Here is an 18,969-nt window from a genome sequence, read left to right as displayed (position 1 = left end):
GTTCAACCTCGTCGTTTCTTTATCGGCAACTTTGTGATTTTAAAAACCGTATATCTGTGTACGACTTTGCTTACACATAGTAAATAGTAATATCTACCATTTACATAAATCACTAATTCACTACAAATCAACACTTGTCAAATTAAAGGGAGAATACAAAACAGAGCATTACGGAATCCTTCTTGTACATGATGTAAATCTCAGATAGAAAATGGTGAAATCAAACTTGGAACATAACTCGCTATAGAAAGTCTGTTAGCTTGTTCCAATGTCACAAGTGGGGTCCGGTCTTTAGCCGAGAAACCAGTATCCATCAGTGCTAACTCTGAACCCTTTGATATGACAAAAAACTTGCCGGTTTTGGTGGGTCCCACCAACCCGGAACAAACCCATTTATCGGACATAGAGGATATGGTTACAGATTTCACTTCTCCGGGTCGCTTCAAAATGGAGAGATCCGCCTCGTGGCGGATATTCACGTTGTACGTCGACAAACACCCTCCGATAACACACAAGAACTGATCCCTACCACTTGGGACTACTAAACCGGAAACTTCTTCAAACTTTTCAAGAGTTAGGCTAAAACGAACGACAACCCGTTTCTCAAGAGGGCCTTTTGATACCATGATCCAATAAAGCGAGTCGTTAACCAGAACACCCGGGTTGGTTCTGGTTAAAGAGAGACTCGGGTCAAGCCCATGATCATGGATTCGTTTCCATTCTCGAGAACCCAAAGAAAAGACGGACACATTTATTTCTAACAGGTCATAGTCTTGAACTATTTTCACAACCTTATAGTCATCCGAGTTGGAAACGTAGGCAAATCCCCAAGACACAATACAATCACAGGATGTAAAACAGGGGTCGGAAAATTTGCGCCAATTGTAACTTACAGGGTTCCATATATAGAAAATAATCAGCAGAAAAAGAGGAATTTGCCAAACAAACTAACCCATTACATGAACCTACCAATTGAACGTCATTTCCTTCGTCGCCATGGTTCTCAAAATTCGGCTCTAGTTTAACTAAGCGATAATCAAGAACTACATTATCATCTTGAACAGAAAGAAGATAGAACTTAGTAGCTACCTGAATGAATAGATAGTCTACAGGAGAAGACGAAAGGGGACATGAAAGACGGGTTTTAAAATGAATATTGGCAAACTCAAAAGAGGATACAGTAGAGCACCAATGTTTCGAAACTGATTTTAGCCGAAGCAAGCATTTGATAGGAAGCCTAGCAAGTATCTCATAGGTAAACAAATCAAGAGGGAGGTCATTTTCTTGGGTAAGAATTGAGAAATTTGTGAAACTAGTTGTTGGTGCAACAGTTTTGACGATTTGGTTAAGTAATTTGAGACCCTTCACGATGGTACGATGAGGTTTTCTCTTAACAATCGTCGTTTGGTAGGCATAATCTTCAACTCGGTACACATCGGAGTTGATTAATTTCCTACTAATTTGCTCCATTCCTTTTTTTTTTTAACTTAAAACTTTTCAACTAATTATGAATGAGGTGATGATTGAGGAAGTCTTAATAGTTCAGGGTTTATATAGAGAAATTGATGACTTACCTGTTGACAATTCTTATGGAACTATGTTATACCCCACGTTTTTCAATTCTAAAACAATATATACATTAGGAACTACAGTATTGCATTAACATCAACCTCGCTCGAACCAGGGTAAGGGGGTTGGATCTACGTACATACCCTTCACATGCAAGACCATGACACATGCAGTAGCATAGCCAAATATATAAGGTAGTGGGGTGACTGGGGTCTTGAGACCCCACAACTTTCCGACAATTGACTGTTTTCATCATTAAAATTTGTCTGACTTGAAAATTTTATGTCTTTAAGATCTCGTAACAAAAAAAAATGAATACAATTACATTAAAATAAACCCGCACTTAAACGATTCTGGCTCCGCCGCTGGACACATGACACATAGGTTCCTCAAGTGGGTCATTTTTAAATAAAAACCAGGATAATTATCCGCCACATCAATATAGGAAAAGAAGATAAGAATTAAAACTTAACTCATTTTATATAAAATGAGACCATGAGTCTCTTCATTTGAATTGTATAGTTTACACTTAACTTTACTAGTCAATCGATATCATGGTTGTGGCTTGTGATAGGTCATAAGTTAAAACGATCTTAAACATGATTAATTATATCTTCAAATACATATAAAGGTCGATGTGGAATCCATATCCAAGACTATGTAAAAATATTGGAGATAGACGACAGGAAGTAGGAAACTAGGAAATGTAGGGAGTCATGCAAATCTAAACAAGAAGAATTCAAAGCAAAATACAGGCTCTATTCTCCACGTAAAACCATATCACCAAAATCTAAAAGCAATGACTCATCAAAATGTCACCATGTTGGTCACAAGTCAGACCTACAGAATATTTAATTTCCTATTGATAAGTCAATGCCCCAATAAAAAGCTGACCAAACAAAAATATTGTTGTACAGTGTTAATAATTTTTGGGTGACACGGTCTTTCACTATAAGTCTATAATACTTCTATGATTTAATTGTTAAATATTGTTCTTTTATTAATAGTAACAAATGAATTGACTTTCTAATAAAAAATTGTCTCATACTGTAAGACCGTAAAATTGTCTTACCGTTATAAAAATTATGGTACAAAGTATACTAATTTAAGAGTGATTATCGTAAATCCTTTAGTTTTAATCCTCATCATCTTTTCCATCAACACATAAATAATTATCTAGTCTAGTACATTTGGAACAAGTACATTTGGAACAAAAAAAAGTCCATTGTTATTCTCCTAATGGTGTGATTGACAACTTAGAATTGTAACTATAAATTCCGTAATCGAGACATTTTAAGAGTTTTTTAAAAAACATTGAGAAATTGAAATTTGAAATCGAATTCTACTTGATTTTCAAAAGAAGTTTTCGAATTTGATTCAAAAGTAAATTCAAACATTTTAATTTCTATATTTAAAATCACAAAAGTGAAATTAAATCCGTATTTTCAAACATTACCTAATAGATTAATTTATCAGGGGTTAGAGCTAGCTTTTGAGAACATCAGAAGACAGATACTTTATCAGTGGACAGTAAAAAGCATACATCTTGTTTCCTACTAATTTGTCTTGCTTCACCATGAATTAGTTATGGGTGAGGTGATGACTGAGGAAGTCTTAATATGGTTCAGGTTTTATATAGGAGAATTTATGACTTGTTGACAACTCTTATGTTGTACACTTATGCCCTACCTTTTTGAATACTTAAACAATGAAGTATTGTAGAAACTACTCTCACTCGAATCAAGGTAAGGGGGTCGGAATGTTGGATATACTATAATACACACCCTTCACATTAGAAAGTCCAATTAAATTTATAAATTTTGATAACCTAATATTTCTATATTTCATATTAGAAATCATTTTAGGAAATCCAAATTTTCTTTTTTTATGTCGTTTTACACTTATTCATTTATTACATCATCTCTATATTTTTCTCATAACTAGAGAAAAGAGATTATTTAAGTCATTAGGTTGTTGAAAAAGTATCAGTATATCAGACATGTCTAAAAGTCTAAATTTGTGGACTCGTAATACTGCAATTAGAATCCGCTCCATTTCCTTTTAATGTCTAGATTCTGGTTTAAAACGATCTAACGGTTGATTGAATGAAGAGGTTATTAAAAAAAAGATAATGATTTTAAATAGGGATAATTCCAATGGTGCCCTGTAATTTCCATTTTTTCCTCGAATTCCCCTACTTGTGTCAAAAATAAATGTTTGACTAGTCATATCTCCTAGTTACAAGATCGAAAAGCCAAGAATTTTTTTCCTAAGTGGAACGTCTTTAAGAGATCTTCAACTTGAAAAAATCGGTCCTTTTCTGACATCTTAGAACGGAGTTATGACTTATCAAAGTTTATTCGTTCAAGAAACTTTAAGCAGCTTTTATTTTTGACCACATATGCAGAAAATGATTTTTTTTTTTTCAAAATAATAGTCTTTCCAAGATCAACAATTTAAGAGAAAGAATCGCGGCTAATGGCTATACGAAATCGTTACTAAGAGATATGAGCAGTTAAAATAATTTTTTAAAAAAACAAGACATTTGGGGGGAAAATTGCAAGCTTTAAGGGTACCATGAGAATTATCCTTTTTAGCTATTTGGCCAAACTTCATAAGTGTTTCTGTAATTGAAAAAGTAGTAGCCTGGCCAAACACGGTAAATTAGAGAGTTTTAAAAGTGTTTTTGAAAAGTCAAAAACTAATTATTCACCCCCAAAAGTAAAAGTAGATATTTACTACTTCTACTTTTCACCTAAAGAACCCAAAAAACAAACAAAAGTTATATTAAAGTAGTTAGACCAAACATATAAATTTTATGAGAAACCGCTTTTACAAAAGCATGGCCAAACAACCAAAAGTTTTCCAAAAAGTAACTTGTACTTTTTTTAAAAAGGAAAAACCATTTTACATAAGTAAAGCCAAACACCACCTAAATATTATTCCGTATTTTATTAGAGGACATGCCGACATGGAAGGGAAGGGAGGGATCAATAGTCAATACACGTAATGTCCGGGAAGGGAGGGATCAATAGTCAATACACGTAATAATGGACAGAGACAGGAAGTAGAGACTGTAGCAGTGGCCAGCCATGCATGCAGATCTAAAGCTAAAGAATTGAAAGCAAATACACGCTCAATCCTCCACGTAAAACCATATCATTACCATGTCAGCATGTTATTGTTGGTCATAACTCACAACTCATACTCCGGAGTATTTAATTTCCTATTGATGAAGTCATGTATGTTACTATGTAGTCACTGATATAGCAGCCCCATGATGCTTATTAGACCATTATAACAGGGGACTAATAACGTCACTCGAAAATCTACTTCACCACTCAATATATGCGATTGTAGAATTAGAATAATCTAGACTATCTTTATCCTAAACCGAAAATGAATCCTAAAATTTGTTATATTTTTAAGACTTAATCTTGACTCACTTTCCCACCCACATTTTATTATCCACGAGTCTTAAATTAAATCTTCGACTTCCAAGACCCAACAAAAACATTTCTAACTTATCCCTAGTCTATACTCCAACTCGTTAAATTTTGAAACTCATACTCAAGTTGAGTAAATTGAGTTTGGGGATAAAGTCGGTCTAAAATTTTAAGGAATAGAGTGACACAAGCATTTTACGGGATAATTCGGCTCAATTTATAATACACCAAATGCTCAAATCAGAATTCCACCAACTTCCTTCTCAATTCATCCAATATGTAGTCCCAAAGGTCACATTAATTCAACAACTTTTGGATTTTGGGCATCTGGGATAATTTGGATCTAAGATTAAGTACATTTGAAATAAAAAATGCCATTGTTATTTGCTTAAATAGGTTCGTTTATCATGGCTTTTGAAAAAATCAGAAGACAAATACTCTATTAGTGAACAGTAAAAAGCAGAGGGGGTAACCGGGTAAGGTAAGGCTCGAGTCTACGTTCAATTGAAGTTCCGATGAGTCTAGATCCACTTCCACTCAGGATGTAAGCAATATTCACTAGGCCAAGAGCACCCCCCGTCTAGGAGGTCATATTAGTATTTAGAGTTTGCCTCGGTGACTAAATGAGTATATACAAAAGCAAACTCCGAATCTCCCAATAGTTTCGTGAAACCAAGGGATGAAAGATGACTCGATAGATTATCGACTAATTATATTCCTGCAATCAGGAACCCAACTGTAATGGTACTGTGCCATCCTTGACTATCCATGTAACGGTGAATTTTGGTTCTAACTCGGGTTGTTGGGTGGTTATTCAGGTTGGGTTGGTTTTTATTTCATCATTTATACAGATGTCCGCGAGAGATAATTGCATAAACTATAAAGAACACTGAACACTGAGCAACCATAATTTATTAAAGAAAAATGAGAAAACAAACCTCGGACTCTCAGAAGATCCGACCGAACAGTGTCATACAGATGTAAGCTTCAAGGGACATGTTGGAATGTCACAAAGATTTCTCTGCAACATTAGAATTGTGTCATTCACTTGTTCTAACCAGCCAAACAGAAAAAAAGCTCTAGACTAGCAAGATACTCCCACCGTCCCGGTCAATTGTTGTCCTTTGGTTTTGGCACAAAGACCAAGGAAAGAGGAGATGACCAATAACTAAATGACAAGTGGAACAAATTAAATGAGAATGATCAAATTACTCATTAAGTTCATTCTTAAAATAGAAAGGACAACAAATGATAGAGACACCCCAAAATGGAAAATGACAACAAATGACCGGGACAGAGGGAGTATAACTGAAATCATAGTATGAGCCCCAACATAGTGCTCTGGCGCAAAGCGAGGTAGGAGAGTCAGATACATAGTATTAAATCATGGTTTAATACTCGAGTCAATCTAAAAATATTTCATCCGAAAAAGACAGTTTCACGAAATTATTTAAATATTATATCACATATTGTCTATTATTTGATCCAATCGTAAATCACGATTTCTATCATTATACATTATACAATAACACCCGAAATACATAACTGATAAAAGTAAGAAATAGGATAAAAACACTACACATTTGAAAGCAAAAATACATTGTCAAGGAGATCACATGAGATCAGCAGATCAATATAAAGAAAAACAAATGCTTCATCTGAAACTCATGCTGCTATAATCGCACTTCAGGACATACAAATATGAAACCAGTTGTTGCATAAACTAATCAAATGTAGAAACTTGAGTACTTTAAGAACATATCCGAAAATCCTTGCTCAACGATTCCATACAGCAACAACAAGATTTTCATTTCACGTTTTTTATTCAGAAAAACTTACATGAGACGATCTTACGTGTGAGACCAACTCATTAACCTTATAATTCAAGGAAAATAAGCATTTGGAGGGTTGTCACATGTGAGACTGTCTCATACAAAACTTAATGTATTGTACTAAGTGAGTTCTTTTCCGCATATTACAGACGTACAGGGGAGGGAATGAAAGGGAGAATACAAAACAGAGCATGATTAGATAAAATGAGCATTACATAAATCACTAATTTACTACAAATCAACAATTGTTAAATGAAAGGGAGAATACAAAACAGAGCATTACGGAATCCTTCTTGTAAATGCTGTAAATCTCAGATAGGAAATGGTGAAATCAAACTTGGAACATAGCTCACTATAGAAAGCCTGTCAGCTTGTTCCAATGTCACAAGAGGGCACCGGTCCTTAGCCGAGAAACCCTGATCCATCAATGATAGCTCTGAACCCCTTGAGATGACGAAAAACTTGCCGGTTTTGGTGGGTCCCACCAACCCGGAACAAACCCATTTATCGGACATAGAGGATATGGTTACGGATTTCACTTCTCCGGGTCGCTTTAAAATGGAGAGATCCGCCTCGTGGCGGATATTCAAGTTGTACGTCGACAAACACCCTCCAATAACACACAAGAACTGATCCCTACCACTTGGGACTACTAAACCGGAAACTTCTTCAAACTTTTCCAGAGTTAGGCTAAAACGAACGACAATCTGTTTCTCAAGAGGGCCTTTTGATACCATGATCCAATAAAGCGAATCGTTAACCAGAACACCTGGGTTGGTTCTGGTTAAAGAGAGACTCCGGTCAAGCCCATGATCATGAACTCGTCTCCACTCCCGTGAACGCAAGGAAAAAACATGGACAGTGGTTTCTAGTAGGTCACGGTCTTGAACTATTTTGACAACCTTATAGTCATCAATACTGGAGACATGCGCAAATCCCCAAGACACGATACAATTACAGGAAGTAAAACAGGGGTCGGAAAATTTGCGCCAATCGTAACTTACGGGATTCCATAAATAGAAATAATCGACAGAAAAAGATGAATTAGCTAAACAAACTAACCCATTACATGATCCTATCAATTGAACCTTACTCTCATTTTCATTTTCACCAAGGTTGTCGAAATTTGGCTCTAGTTTAACTAAGCAATAATCAAGAACTACATTATCATCTTGAACAGAAAGAAGATAGAACTCAGTAGCTACCTGAATGAATAGGTAGTCTACCGGAGAAGACGGAAGGTGACCTGAAAGACGGGTTTTAAAATGAATATTGGCAAATTCATAAGAAGAGACAGTGGAGCACCACTCTTTCGAAACTGACTTAAGCCGAAGCAAGCATTTAATAGGAAGCCTAGCAAGTATCTCATAGGTAAACAAATCAAGAGGGAGATTGTTTTCTTTGGTAAGAATTGAGAGATTTGTGAAACTGGTTTTTGGTGCAACAGTTTTGACGAATTGGTTAAGTAATTTGAGACCCTTCACGATGGTACGATGAGGTTTTCGTTTAGGAATCATCGTTGGATAGCTATAGTCTACAACTCGATACACATCGGAGTTGATTAATTTCCTATTAAATTGCTCCATTTTTCTTCCTTTTTTTTTTTACCTTCACTGTGAACTAGTTATGGGTGAGGTGATGACTGAGGAAGTGTTAATATGGTTCAGGGTTTATATAGAAGAATGGATTACATGTTGACAGCTCTTATGTTATACCCCACGTTTTTGAGTACTTGCATAAATAATGCAGAAACAATAAACAGTATAGGAACATTATAGTATTGAATTAACATTAATCTCACTCGAATCACGGTAAGGTGGTTGAATATACAATAATACACACTCTTCACATGACGATGACATGCCGGTCTCTCAAGTGGGCCATCTTTAAATAAAAACCAGGATAAGTATCCGTCACGTAAATAAATTAAAACAGGATAGGGATTAAATATTTTATTTGAGGCCGTTATTCTCTTCATCTTATTTATATTGTTCACACTTGACTTTACTAGTCAGTTGAGTTAAATATTAACATGAACAATTAAATACTCCGTATATTGTGAAAAAATATCAGTCAAACTTAACAGTTAACACGGAATAACCATCAAAATTAAAGGAGGATTAAAAAAAAAAATCGGACATATCCAAGACTACGAAATAATGGACAGAGACAGGAAATAGGGACTGAAGCAGTCATGCAAATGTAAACAAAAAGAATTGAAAGCATAATACACGCTCAATTCTCCACGTAAATCCATATCACCAGAAAGCTAAAAGCTATGACTTAAAAAGATGTCACCATGTTGATAAGTCATGCCAACCGAAAAGTGACGAAACTAATTTAACAGTGATTATCTTTTCCATTTTAGGCACAATTAACTATCTTGTCTAGTCACTAATATAGCAGCCCCGTGATGCTTATTAGACCATTATAATAGGGAATTGGTGATGTCACTCGAAAAACTACTTCACCACTCAATATATGCGAGTGTAGAATTAAAATAACTCGGGACTCAGTTTAGACTCTTCTATTTGTTTTCACGTTATCCATAGTCTAATGCTCCGACTCACAAAAAATTCTAGAACAATATATAGGACATTAGGACCGACCACCCACGTTTTACTATTCACGACTCACGAGCTTAACTTGAGTCTTGGATTTCCGAACCGAACTTAAGTCTCAACAAAAACTTTCTAGTTTGTCCAGAGTGTGATACAATACTCATACTCGGGTTCAGTAACTTGAGTTTAGGGATAAAGTCCGTCTTAATTTGAAGGAATAAAGCGGCACAAGCATTTTACGAGTGATGTTATCAATACCCTTTTAATTATAATATGCCAAATGCCCAAATCAGAATTCCATTAACTTCCTTCTCAATTCATCCAGTATGTAGTCCCAAAGGTCACATCAATTCAACAACTTTTGGATTTTGAGCATTTGGGATCATTTGGCTCTAAGATTAAGTACATTTAGAACAAAAATTCAATTGTTATTCTCTTAAATATGTTCATTTATTATGGCTTAGAGCTTTGTTAATTGGCTTTTGACATAATCAGAAGACAAATACTCCATAGAAACAGTGAACAGTAAAAGCAGACATCTTTTGAAATTAATCTTTTGGATGAATGCAGGGGAGGTAAGGTACACACATTCTTCTTTAAGACAGTCATATTCGTCTTAAACATGAAACACGACAAAAAGTCAATTGCCTAGACAATGGCAAAAAAACTTGTCCAATCTATCTAAATGGGATAATAATTGACCCGTTTCAGGGAGTCTAGAGTCACCTCGACTCAGAATGTAAGTAGTATCCACTTCTGGAAGTTTCAGATTCGGTTATGTTTTTAGATGGGTGGTTTCAAATCGGTCGGTATAGGGTCCAAGAAAGTTTAAGGCACTTACAGCTCAGATTGAATCCGTTTGTATTTTTGTTCTAACTCGGGTTGTTGGGTAGTTATTCAGATTGGTTGGTTTTCATTTCATCATCTGTACAGACGTCCGCGAGCAATAATTGTACAAAGAACACTATGCAACCATAATTTATACAAGAACAATGAGAAAACGAACCTCGAACTATAAAGCAGTTGCTGCAGCATTAGAATTGTGTCATACAGACTCTCAGAATCAGCAGTTGCAGCCTCGTCTCAATTATTTAGCTATAAAGTGGTCTTATACCCCCTCCAAATGCCGTCATGAAATCATGATAACCTTCAAAACATTAATACCTTGGTCATATTTTGGTCTCGTGACAGATATTTTAAAATTATAGTCGGATATACGTAACTTTTCCACTACCCATAGTAACAAAGAAATTATGATCCAAAGTTATGAAATACCAAGACTCAAGAGGGCGTCGATATCAAACCCTTTAACAACAGGTAGCAGAATAACAAATCCAGTAACAAATTAACAAGCAAGGATACCAATAGCAAGTCTAATAATGCACGACTTACATGCGGACTAATAAGAAACCATAAAATCTAAATATATTTCATTAGAAAAGAAATAGTTTTACCAAATCATTTCAATATGTTATGACATACTAGTATTGATCCATTTTAATTTTTAAGAAACCATCTCATACCAGACTTGTTGTTTTCTACTATGCGTTTTTTTCGCTTGTTACAGGGGAGGGGATAGGATAACTGAAATTGAGTAGAGTATACAAATGCTTACAGGTTTACAGCATGCTCTAGGATAATTGAAACTGAGTAGAGTATCCCATATCATCTGTACAAATAGAAATCCACAGCGCCTTGACGATTAAACTGATATCATGGCTGTAACTTCTGATTTACCATTTCACTGTAAGCATTCCGTTCCTCTAGAACGTTCAAAGGGAGAAACAGCTCTCAAATTCTCAATATCACCCAATCTTTCACCAACAACTTATATTTCATCAGGCTTTGATTCGGGTCAGCTAGAAAACCTCCCCATTCAGTTCATCCACAAAAACTACGCAAACTTAAACATCCTCACCCAAGAGTCCCATACCCCATACTCTCTCAACACCCCCATTCCACAACTCCATTCACAATCCACATTCCAAGCACCTAAACAACCACTAATCTCACACAATTTGAACCACAAATTACCAACATTACCAAATAACATACGCGGCATTTCTACGTCCCTGGAACCCTCATCAACCAAATCAAAACCACACATACATTTCACATTAGGAGTCCAAACTTGAGTCATATCCTAATGCAATATCTCGTTAACCAAAACCCTCTACCACCAGAAAAAAAATAGACAGTTTACCTTCACCAAACACCCCAATTCTCCTCCAAATTTTCGCTGTCAAAAGTATTACAACTCCTCTTCTGAAGCCCATCAACAAACAAAAAGTACCCTTAATCATCTTCTGAAGAAAAAAAACAAAACCCAGTAATAAACATCCATTGAAAATTGCCCAAAGGATCTAAAACATCACAAAATTGACCCATCACAGGATTATAAACATGAAAACAATAATTATACCAAGTACTTGCACTACCTCTACCAAAATAAGACCGATATTCCGTCTTAAGATTAAAACGGGTCAAATAGCACAGAAGCACCCCACCCATATAGATGGGACAAACCCTTTTATTGTGTACCTGGGCATTATTATTTTGTCTCATCAATCTGATTCGACCCGTTTTAAGTTTCCGTCTTAAACAAGAGTTTGAGTCAAACCATTACATGAACCAATTAAGAAAGATTTTTAACATGAATTAAACCTTTTGCACTTATATGGTCATCTGGGTATCTATCATATGCACCAAAATTAATGATATAAAAGTAATAAGGGTGATATTATAAACATACAATTAAAGGGTAGATTAGGGTTTGAAATTGTTTGATTAAGGTATGATTTGATGAATTTTGAGGTTGAAATTACAAAATTCCAATTTTTTGTATACTAATTTAAATTTGATTATAGATGGTATTGATAATCTTGTGAGGATTTCAGAAAAGATTAGTTCTTTAGGGAGTTCAACATCAAATATCAGCATTATTAACAGGAACTAACTCAGAAAATGGGGTTATAGGACGTCGTTTTGAGGTCATTTGAAGTGTTGGGTGGTGGCTGTTGTTTGAGGTTTGACCGGTGTTGGAGGAGATGATAGTTTATGGCTTTATGCTTAACCGGTAAAATTGACCCGATCTGATTGACCCGACTCGAGAGAAGTTTATGAACGCAAAGTCGAGAAAAAAGAACATACATCGGATGTAGTACCTCTAATTTTTTTATTTTTTGAGCATATATGTAATTTTTTTGAGCTTATTACCTAAAACTTTATTTGTTTTTGAGCATATGTGTATTTTTTTGAGCATAATAAAGTTTATAAGTTAAATTTTAATATTTTGTCCGTCAAAACTCAAATTTAACTAAACTTATATATAATATTTTTGAGTTTTATTGTAATTTTTTAGAGCTGAATGTTTAAGTGAATAAACTCATAAATTTCATAGTGAAACTCAGAAACTTTAAAACAAAACTCAAAAACTTTTTTATAATGCTCAAAAACTATAGAATTGGAGGTAGTACATCGGATGTATAACCCTCTTACTGCGCAAAGTCTATATAGTAGAACCTAAAACTAAACCTCTTAAACGAGTCAATAGGTCGGGTCGAGTTTGAGTCCGGTTATTTCGCGTTTCAGAGTTTTGGGGGTATATAGGACTATTGATAGGGTCAAACAGGTTTGGGTTATTTTGAGTCAGGTCATTTTCGGGTTAATGATTCTGTATTTAGAGTAAATAATATTAAGTGTGATTTTAAACAAGTCATTTCAAGTCTTTTTGGGTGAATTAGAGACTTAGAGTCATGTGTTTGTCGAGTTTTTTTCGGGTTAGAAGATCTCGGATCGGCTCATCGGCCAGTTACGGGTCAACAAAGACCGAATCATGTTCTGGTCGGTCGGTTAATTCACGTATCAACACATTGGGGTGTTGTAGTTCGGATCTTGGGTCAGCCTTTTGATACGGTCGTTATGTACCAAAAATAAAATACATAAGTACTACTAACAGAAGTCAGCGGTAAGTAGGGTCGATCTCCACAGGGAGGCGGTCACTATTCACTTGTCTACTCGGTCTGTCTGATGTCACTAATGGGGGTTTTGAATGTTTTAACTAAACTAATAAGATTAAGGCAAGAGAAATAAAGATAGAAGAAATTAATAAAAGGAAGAGAAAACTAGGATTTCGGGTCATCAATGAACGTCAGTCAATTGCAGTGAAGGTCACAGATTAGTCGATGTATCGGTCTAAGGGGCAATGAATATCTCCTTTCGGTCTCAATTCGCCCTAAAATGCTATTAGTTTAACTTTCGCCCTCACTAAAGCACCATATTGTTCACTGCGGGTCTCACCCCTTCCAACCTTTCGGTCCAGGTCAAGGCTTACCAAAGTTAAAAGGCTAATTGTTTCGAATCAACTAGCGGGATACAGTAAAGGCATCGATTAACAACATAGACATAACTACAACGACAAATCTATAAACCTAATTAGCAATTAAAATCGGTCCATTGAATCACCTAATCCTAGCAGAGAGAATTAGCTAAACATGGATAAATAAAGAATAAGAAATAAGGGAGAAAGAACAATAAACATTAATTAATTAAAAGAGAGAAGGGGAGTAAAGAAAGTTACAGAGAAGGGAATCCGGAATGGAAGAATAAAGAAGCAGCAATAAACAGAAGAAAGTAAAGTATCATGTATCCAAGAGAGAAAAAGAGAGTTATAATGTGTATCTCGTCTTCCTATTTATAGGAAAGACGATTTTATTAAACCTAATGACGAAATAAAACAAAAAGCCCGAGCCCATAAGAGAATCCACTCGATCGAGTGATTTAAAACCACTCGATCGAGCAAATCAGAGCTCAAACCGTTCGATCGACTGAAAAATCCACTCGATCGAGTAAACACTAAATAGACATTATTCGATCGACTAAGGAAAGTGCTCGATCGAACCATTATTTGATCTAAAACCACTCGATCGACCAATAAAGTACTCGATCGAATGAAATATGACTTCAGCAGCTCATATCTTCGTTAGTTTCAGCTTTGACTTGTCTTTTAGCTCCCGAAATGGCTTCACGCATCCCAGGACAGCTATATTTCCGCTCCAAATTCACTCTTCCTCCAAATGCATGCTAAACGGACGATAAAAGGCTTGATTTCACTACTTTCTGGTTCATTCCTGCAAATAAGACAAAACAAACCAAAGTAGCATATTCGGGGCATTTCGTAGCATAAACTACAATAATAGCATAGAAATACGTGCATAAAAAGGCCTAAAAAGACTATATAAAATGCACGTATCAAATCTCCCCAAACCAAACCTTTACTCGTCCTCGAGTAAACTAAATGCAAGCTAATGGAACGGAAAAGATAACTCAGAGCTAGCTACAAATGTCCACTTAAACCAATTTAATGCAATAAAGTAACACTTATAGCAAAGCAGTCAAATGCAAACGAGTTGTAAGATGTTTATAATAAAGCTGAACCGTCGACCTTGCAAGACCTTTAATAATGGACTCTCACGGGTCACTCTTCTCTCATGAAGCAAAGGGTGAACATATATATGTAAGAGAGGAAGAAAAATAGTCGCTAACCTAGACTACGACCCACATAAACATGCATGCAACTAATATGATAAACAATTCTATCTACTATACATACATTCCAACCAAACAAGGTCCGTCACAGCCGAGGGCTTACAAAAATATGGTGAAGTGAGGCAATGGGTAAGAAAAGGCAAAACATTTATGGGAATGTGGAGGTATAGGCGGCCAAGCTAGTACCTAAACAGAACCATATAACAACATCCATCCTTACTCAATTATGAATTAAGCACATGCCCTTCATTTGGCACAAAACTCACCAAACCGAACCAAACATACTCCTCAAATGATAATGATAAAGCATATGAGCAAAAACCGTCTCAACAATCAACATCTTTTTTTTTCTTTTTCTTCTCCCTTTTTTTTCGGTTTCCTTCGAATTTTTTCTCTTTTTTTTCGAACTTTTTTTTTTTATTTTCTTTCTTTTCACGTCTTTTTTCATTTTTCAATTCTTTTTTTTTTCATCATCCTCCTCTTCTTCATAAATTACCAACTCCAAATAATGCAATACAACCAAATTTGGCTCAATAAATTATATACCGCAAAGATAATCTAAACTAGCTTTACAAGGCAGGCTAAATTTGGGATGTAGCTAAGGGTCAACGAGCAAATTTGGCTAATGTGGAGTTTATGGGTAAAAATGAAAGAAAAGGGAATTTGTAAGCACCTCCCTGCATGTGACACCAACCACTAACCCGAATGTATGACGGCAAAAAGCAATTGAATTTCATATATGTGCGAATTAATGATCGATACATGATATGGAAGGAGTAACTACTCACAATCCTACATGAAACTGGTCATAAATGACACCAGTTTATAAGGTTCTAATTCCTTAGAAATTATAAGTAGGTTGCCAAAATTTCAGGTCAAGTCTATTCGTTCAGCTAAATTTTAACATTAACTCGTAGGTATGCAAAAGACAAAGCTAAAAGATAAATAGTTAAATGCAAGGCTAAAGCAAAGAACAATTGCAGTACAATTTCATCATTGAAATCTACCGTTCCGACTCAACCTATATGCAAAAATAAACGTGAAGGTTTTCAAAATTTTCAATTTTTATAGGATTTTTGAATTTTATAAAAATAAACAACAATGCATACGGAAATTAAATGTGATAACAGAAATGCAAATAAAAACAAGATGCAGACACAGATATGGATGCATAACCTCCCCAAACCAAATCGTACAATGCCCTCATTGTACCAAAACATGGAAAGGAAATGCAAACTAAAAGAGAAAGAGAGTAAATACGGAAAGCTTACAAGAATACGCGAATAAGGGGCCTCCCCCAACCGACCATGAACATGAGAGGTCGCAAAATAGCTCCATTAGCATCACAGGAAGCAAGTCCAAGTCAAAACCACTCGATCGAGGTGGAACAGTGGTCGATCGAGTGAATGGGCATCCAAATCTGCTCGATCGAAAGGAAATTAGGTCGATCGAGGACTTCTCTCTTTGGCAGGTACTCGATCGAGTGATTTTGGTTTACTCGGTCGAGTAATAACAGCAGAAAAAGCTCTCTATCGAGTACATAAAGTACTCGATTGAGTAATCTCCAGTGTATACATGCAAAACGCAACAAAAATAGCCCGCAAACTAACAAGACGGGCTTAGCCGAATAGTCTATGGTACAAAGACCATTTATTACAACTTAAACTGAAATAAAATATAATGTTTGAAAAAACAAAAAAATAAATCTCCGGATTGCCTTCCGGGTAGCGCTAGTTTCAGACAGGTCCCAGCTCGACCTTTTTTTCATCCAGCTGCTCCAATAGTCACAATCAAAACAGATCAAAGCTCTTAGCATGAGATCATATATCTGCGCCTGTGCTACACAAGAGCATAAGTAGCACCATAATGGAATAAAGATATAGGAAATAAAAATGTATAACCGCTTAAGTCTAACAAATTTCCTATGAGAGCTCCTAAATTTGTCCACAAAATAAAGGTGCTCAGGAGCAATTAATAAGAAAATAGGATATCGTTTCAGATTAACGAAATTGAAATGATAAGGACGGTGAAAAATCGTTAAATTAATTGACCAACTGGGAGGGGGCAAAGCATTAAAATGCGAAGCATAAGTCAAATGAGGCAATGTACTATTTAAACAAACAATAATAGAATTATCGTCTACTACCTCGGGTTGGTTGCTCTCAATGACGGAATCATTGACAAAGGAAGATATTACCTCTTCCGTGCTAGGAGCAATTACTGACTCAGCTTCCTTCTCGTCACCCTCCTTAGTGGATTTCATCCCATAAATCGCAGTCTCAAGTGCATCCAACTCGGCTTTGAATAGGGGAGATTCACCGTATCCATTATTATCATCAAAATCGTCATCTAAAACAAACCCACATGACGAATCAATGCTCTCGCTGGCCAAACTACTCGATCGAGTAGAATTATCACTCGATCGAAGGCTTTCTTCCTGATTTTCACTCGATCGAGTGCTTTGAACTGCTCGATCGAACATTTTTTCTGGAAATTCACTCGATCGACTAATATAAGTCACTCGATCGAGTGATTCTTCTTATCTGATCTTTGAAATCCTCGTGTAAGGCAGTGAAATATGATAGAACTTCGTAATCCGAGTCATAAAAATCATCCTCAGCATTGGGCAACACGGTTTCTTCATGGGAATAACCGCTCTCGGTAAAGTATACCTCTTCTGGTTGCCTACTATTCGACTCAGCAGCTAGCTGAGCTATTTGAGACTCCAGCTCAATGAGTTGAGCTTCCATACGACTATCACACTCTTGCCTTTTGGATGCAAGTGTTTCCAACAACGATTTCAGCTCCGCAACCTCTTCTTTCCGAATATCAGGAGGAACTTGTTGTTGCGGTGGCCAGACAAACGGAGGCTCTTGATAGCCTCGCTGATAGGGTAGATGCGGCGGCACAACTACAGAGGAATGGCTAGCTCGTCCCCAAAGCTTGAACTCGTAGACCGCGTCATTTTCTGCCATGCAAAAAGCTGCATTGTGCTCGGTGCACCACATCTCCCCATGATAAATCACCTGTTGCGCCATATAATGGAACATAGGTGACGGGTCAAAGGTACTCAAGCCTTCCCTTTGACGGTATTTCACCTAGAACTGTCTAGGTAGGACCTGTAGGACCTATCAAAACAGCACTAAAGAAAAAGATTAGAACAGCCTCAAGGGAAAAATCCATTGAGCCTAAAAACAGACAGAATTAAACAAATAAATAAATAGTTGCCTCCCCGGCAACGGCGCCAAAATTTGATACGGTCGTTATGTACCAAAAATAAAATACCTAAGTACTACTAACAGAAGTCAACGGTAAGTAGGGTCGATCTCCACAGGGAGGCGGTCACTATTCACTTGTCTACTCGGTCTGTCTGATGTCACTAATGGGGGTTTTGAATGTTTTAACTAAACTAATAAGATTAAGGCAAGAGAAATAAAGATAGAAGAAATTAACAAAAGGAAGAGAAAACTAGGATTTCGGGTCATCAATGAACGTCAGTCAATTGCAGTCAAGGTCACAGATTAGTCGATATATCGGTCTAAGGGGCAATGAATATCTCCTTTCGGTCTCAATTCGCCCTAAAATGCTATTAGTTTAACTTTCGCCCTCACTAAAGCACCCTATTGTTCACTGCGGGTCTCACCCCTTCCAACCTTTCGGTCCAGGTCAAGGCTTACCAAAGTTAAAAGGCTAATTGTTTCGAATCAACTAGCGGGATACAGTTAAGGCAGCGATTAACAACATAGACATAACTACAACGACAAATCTATAAACCTAATTAGCAATTAAAATCGGTCCATTGAATCACCTAATCCTAGTAGAGAGAATTAGCTAAACATGGATAAATAAATAATAAGAAATAAGGGAGAAAGAACAATAAACATTAATTAATTAAAAGAGAGAAGGGAAGTAAAGAAAGTTACAGAGAAGGGAATCCAGAATGGAAGAATAAAGAAGCAGCAGTAAACAGAAGAAAGTAACGTATCATATATCCAAGAGAGAAAAAGAGAGTTA

General features: G+C 36.2%; 1 protein-coding gene and 1 long non-coding RNA gene across 2 annotated transcripts; both read right to left on the bottom strand.

Annotated features, from left to right (window-relative positions):
• Positions 1-200: 200 nt before the first annotated feature.
• On the bottom strand, positions 201-1,470 carry LOC141608653 (F-box/kelch-repeat protein At3g06240-like). Its single transcript, XM_074427997.1, has 2 exons — positions 894-1,470; positions 201-778 (listed from the first exon to the last, which is right to left on the bottom strand). The coding sequence occupies exons 1-2, from the start codon at positions 1,468-1,470 to the stop codon at positions 201-203; spliced, it is 1,155 nt and encodes a 384-aa protein (XP_074284098.1).
• A 4,344-nt stretch (positions 1,471-5,814) lies between these two features.
• LOC141606457 (uncharacterized) lies at positions 5,815-12,476 on the bottom strand. Its single transcript, XR_012526738.1, has 3 exons — positions 11,024-12,476; positions 10,415-10,555; positions 5,815-6,036 (listed from the first exon to the last, which is right to left on the bottom strand). It is a non-coding gene; the product is annotated as an uncharacterized LOC141606457 (long non-coding RNA).
• Positions 12,477-18,969: the final 6,493 nt, after the last annotated feature.

The sequence above is a fragment of the Silene latifolia genome, chromosome 10, assembly GCF_048544455.1.
Source record: "Silene latifolia isolate original U9 population chromosome 10, ASM4854445v1, whole genome shotgun sequence".
In the NCBI taxonomy this organism is placed as follows: domain Eukaryota; kingdom Viridiplantae; phylum Streptophyta; class Magnoliopsida; order Caryophyllales; family Caryophyllaceae; genus Silene; species Silene latifolia.
Note: the sequence above shows the minus strand (reverse complement) of the source record. Positions and strands in the feature narration are given on the sequence as shown.

Coding starts and splice junctions, on each gene's coding strand:
- LOC141608653 (XM_074427997.1), bottom strand. CDS start 1,470: ATGGAGCAAATTAGTAGGAAATTAATCAACTCCGATGTGTACCGAGTT. Junction 779..893: donor TTTTCTATATATGGAACCCT/GTAAGTTACAAT, acceptor TTGTGAAAATAG/TTCAAGACTATGACCTGTTA.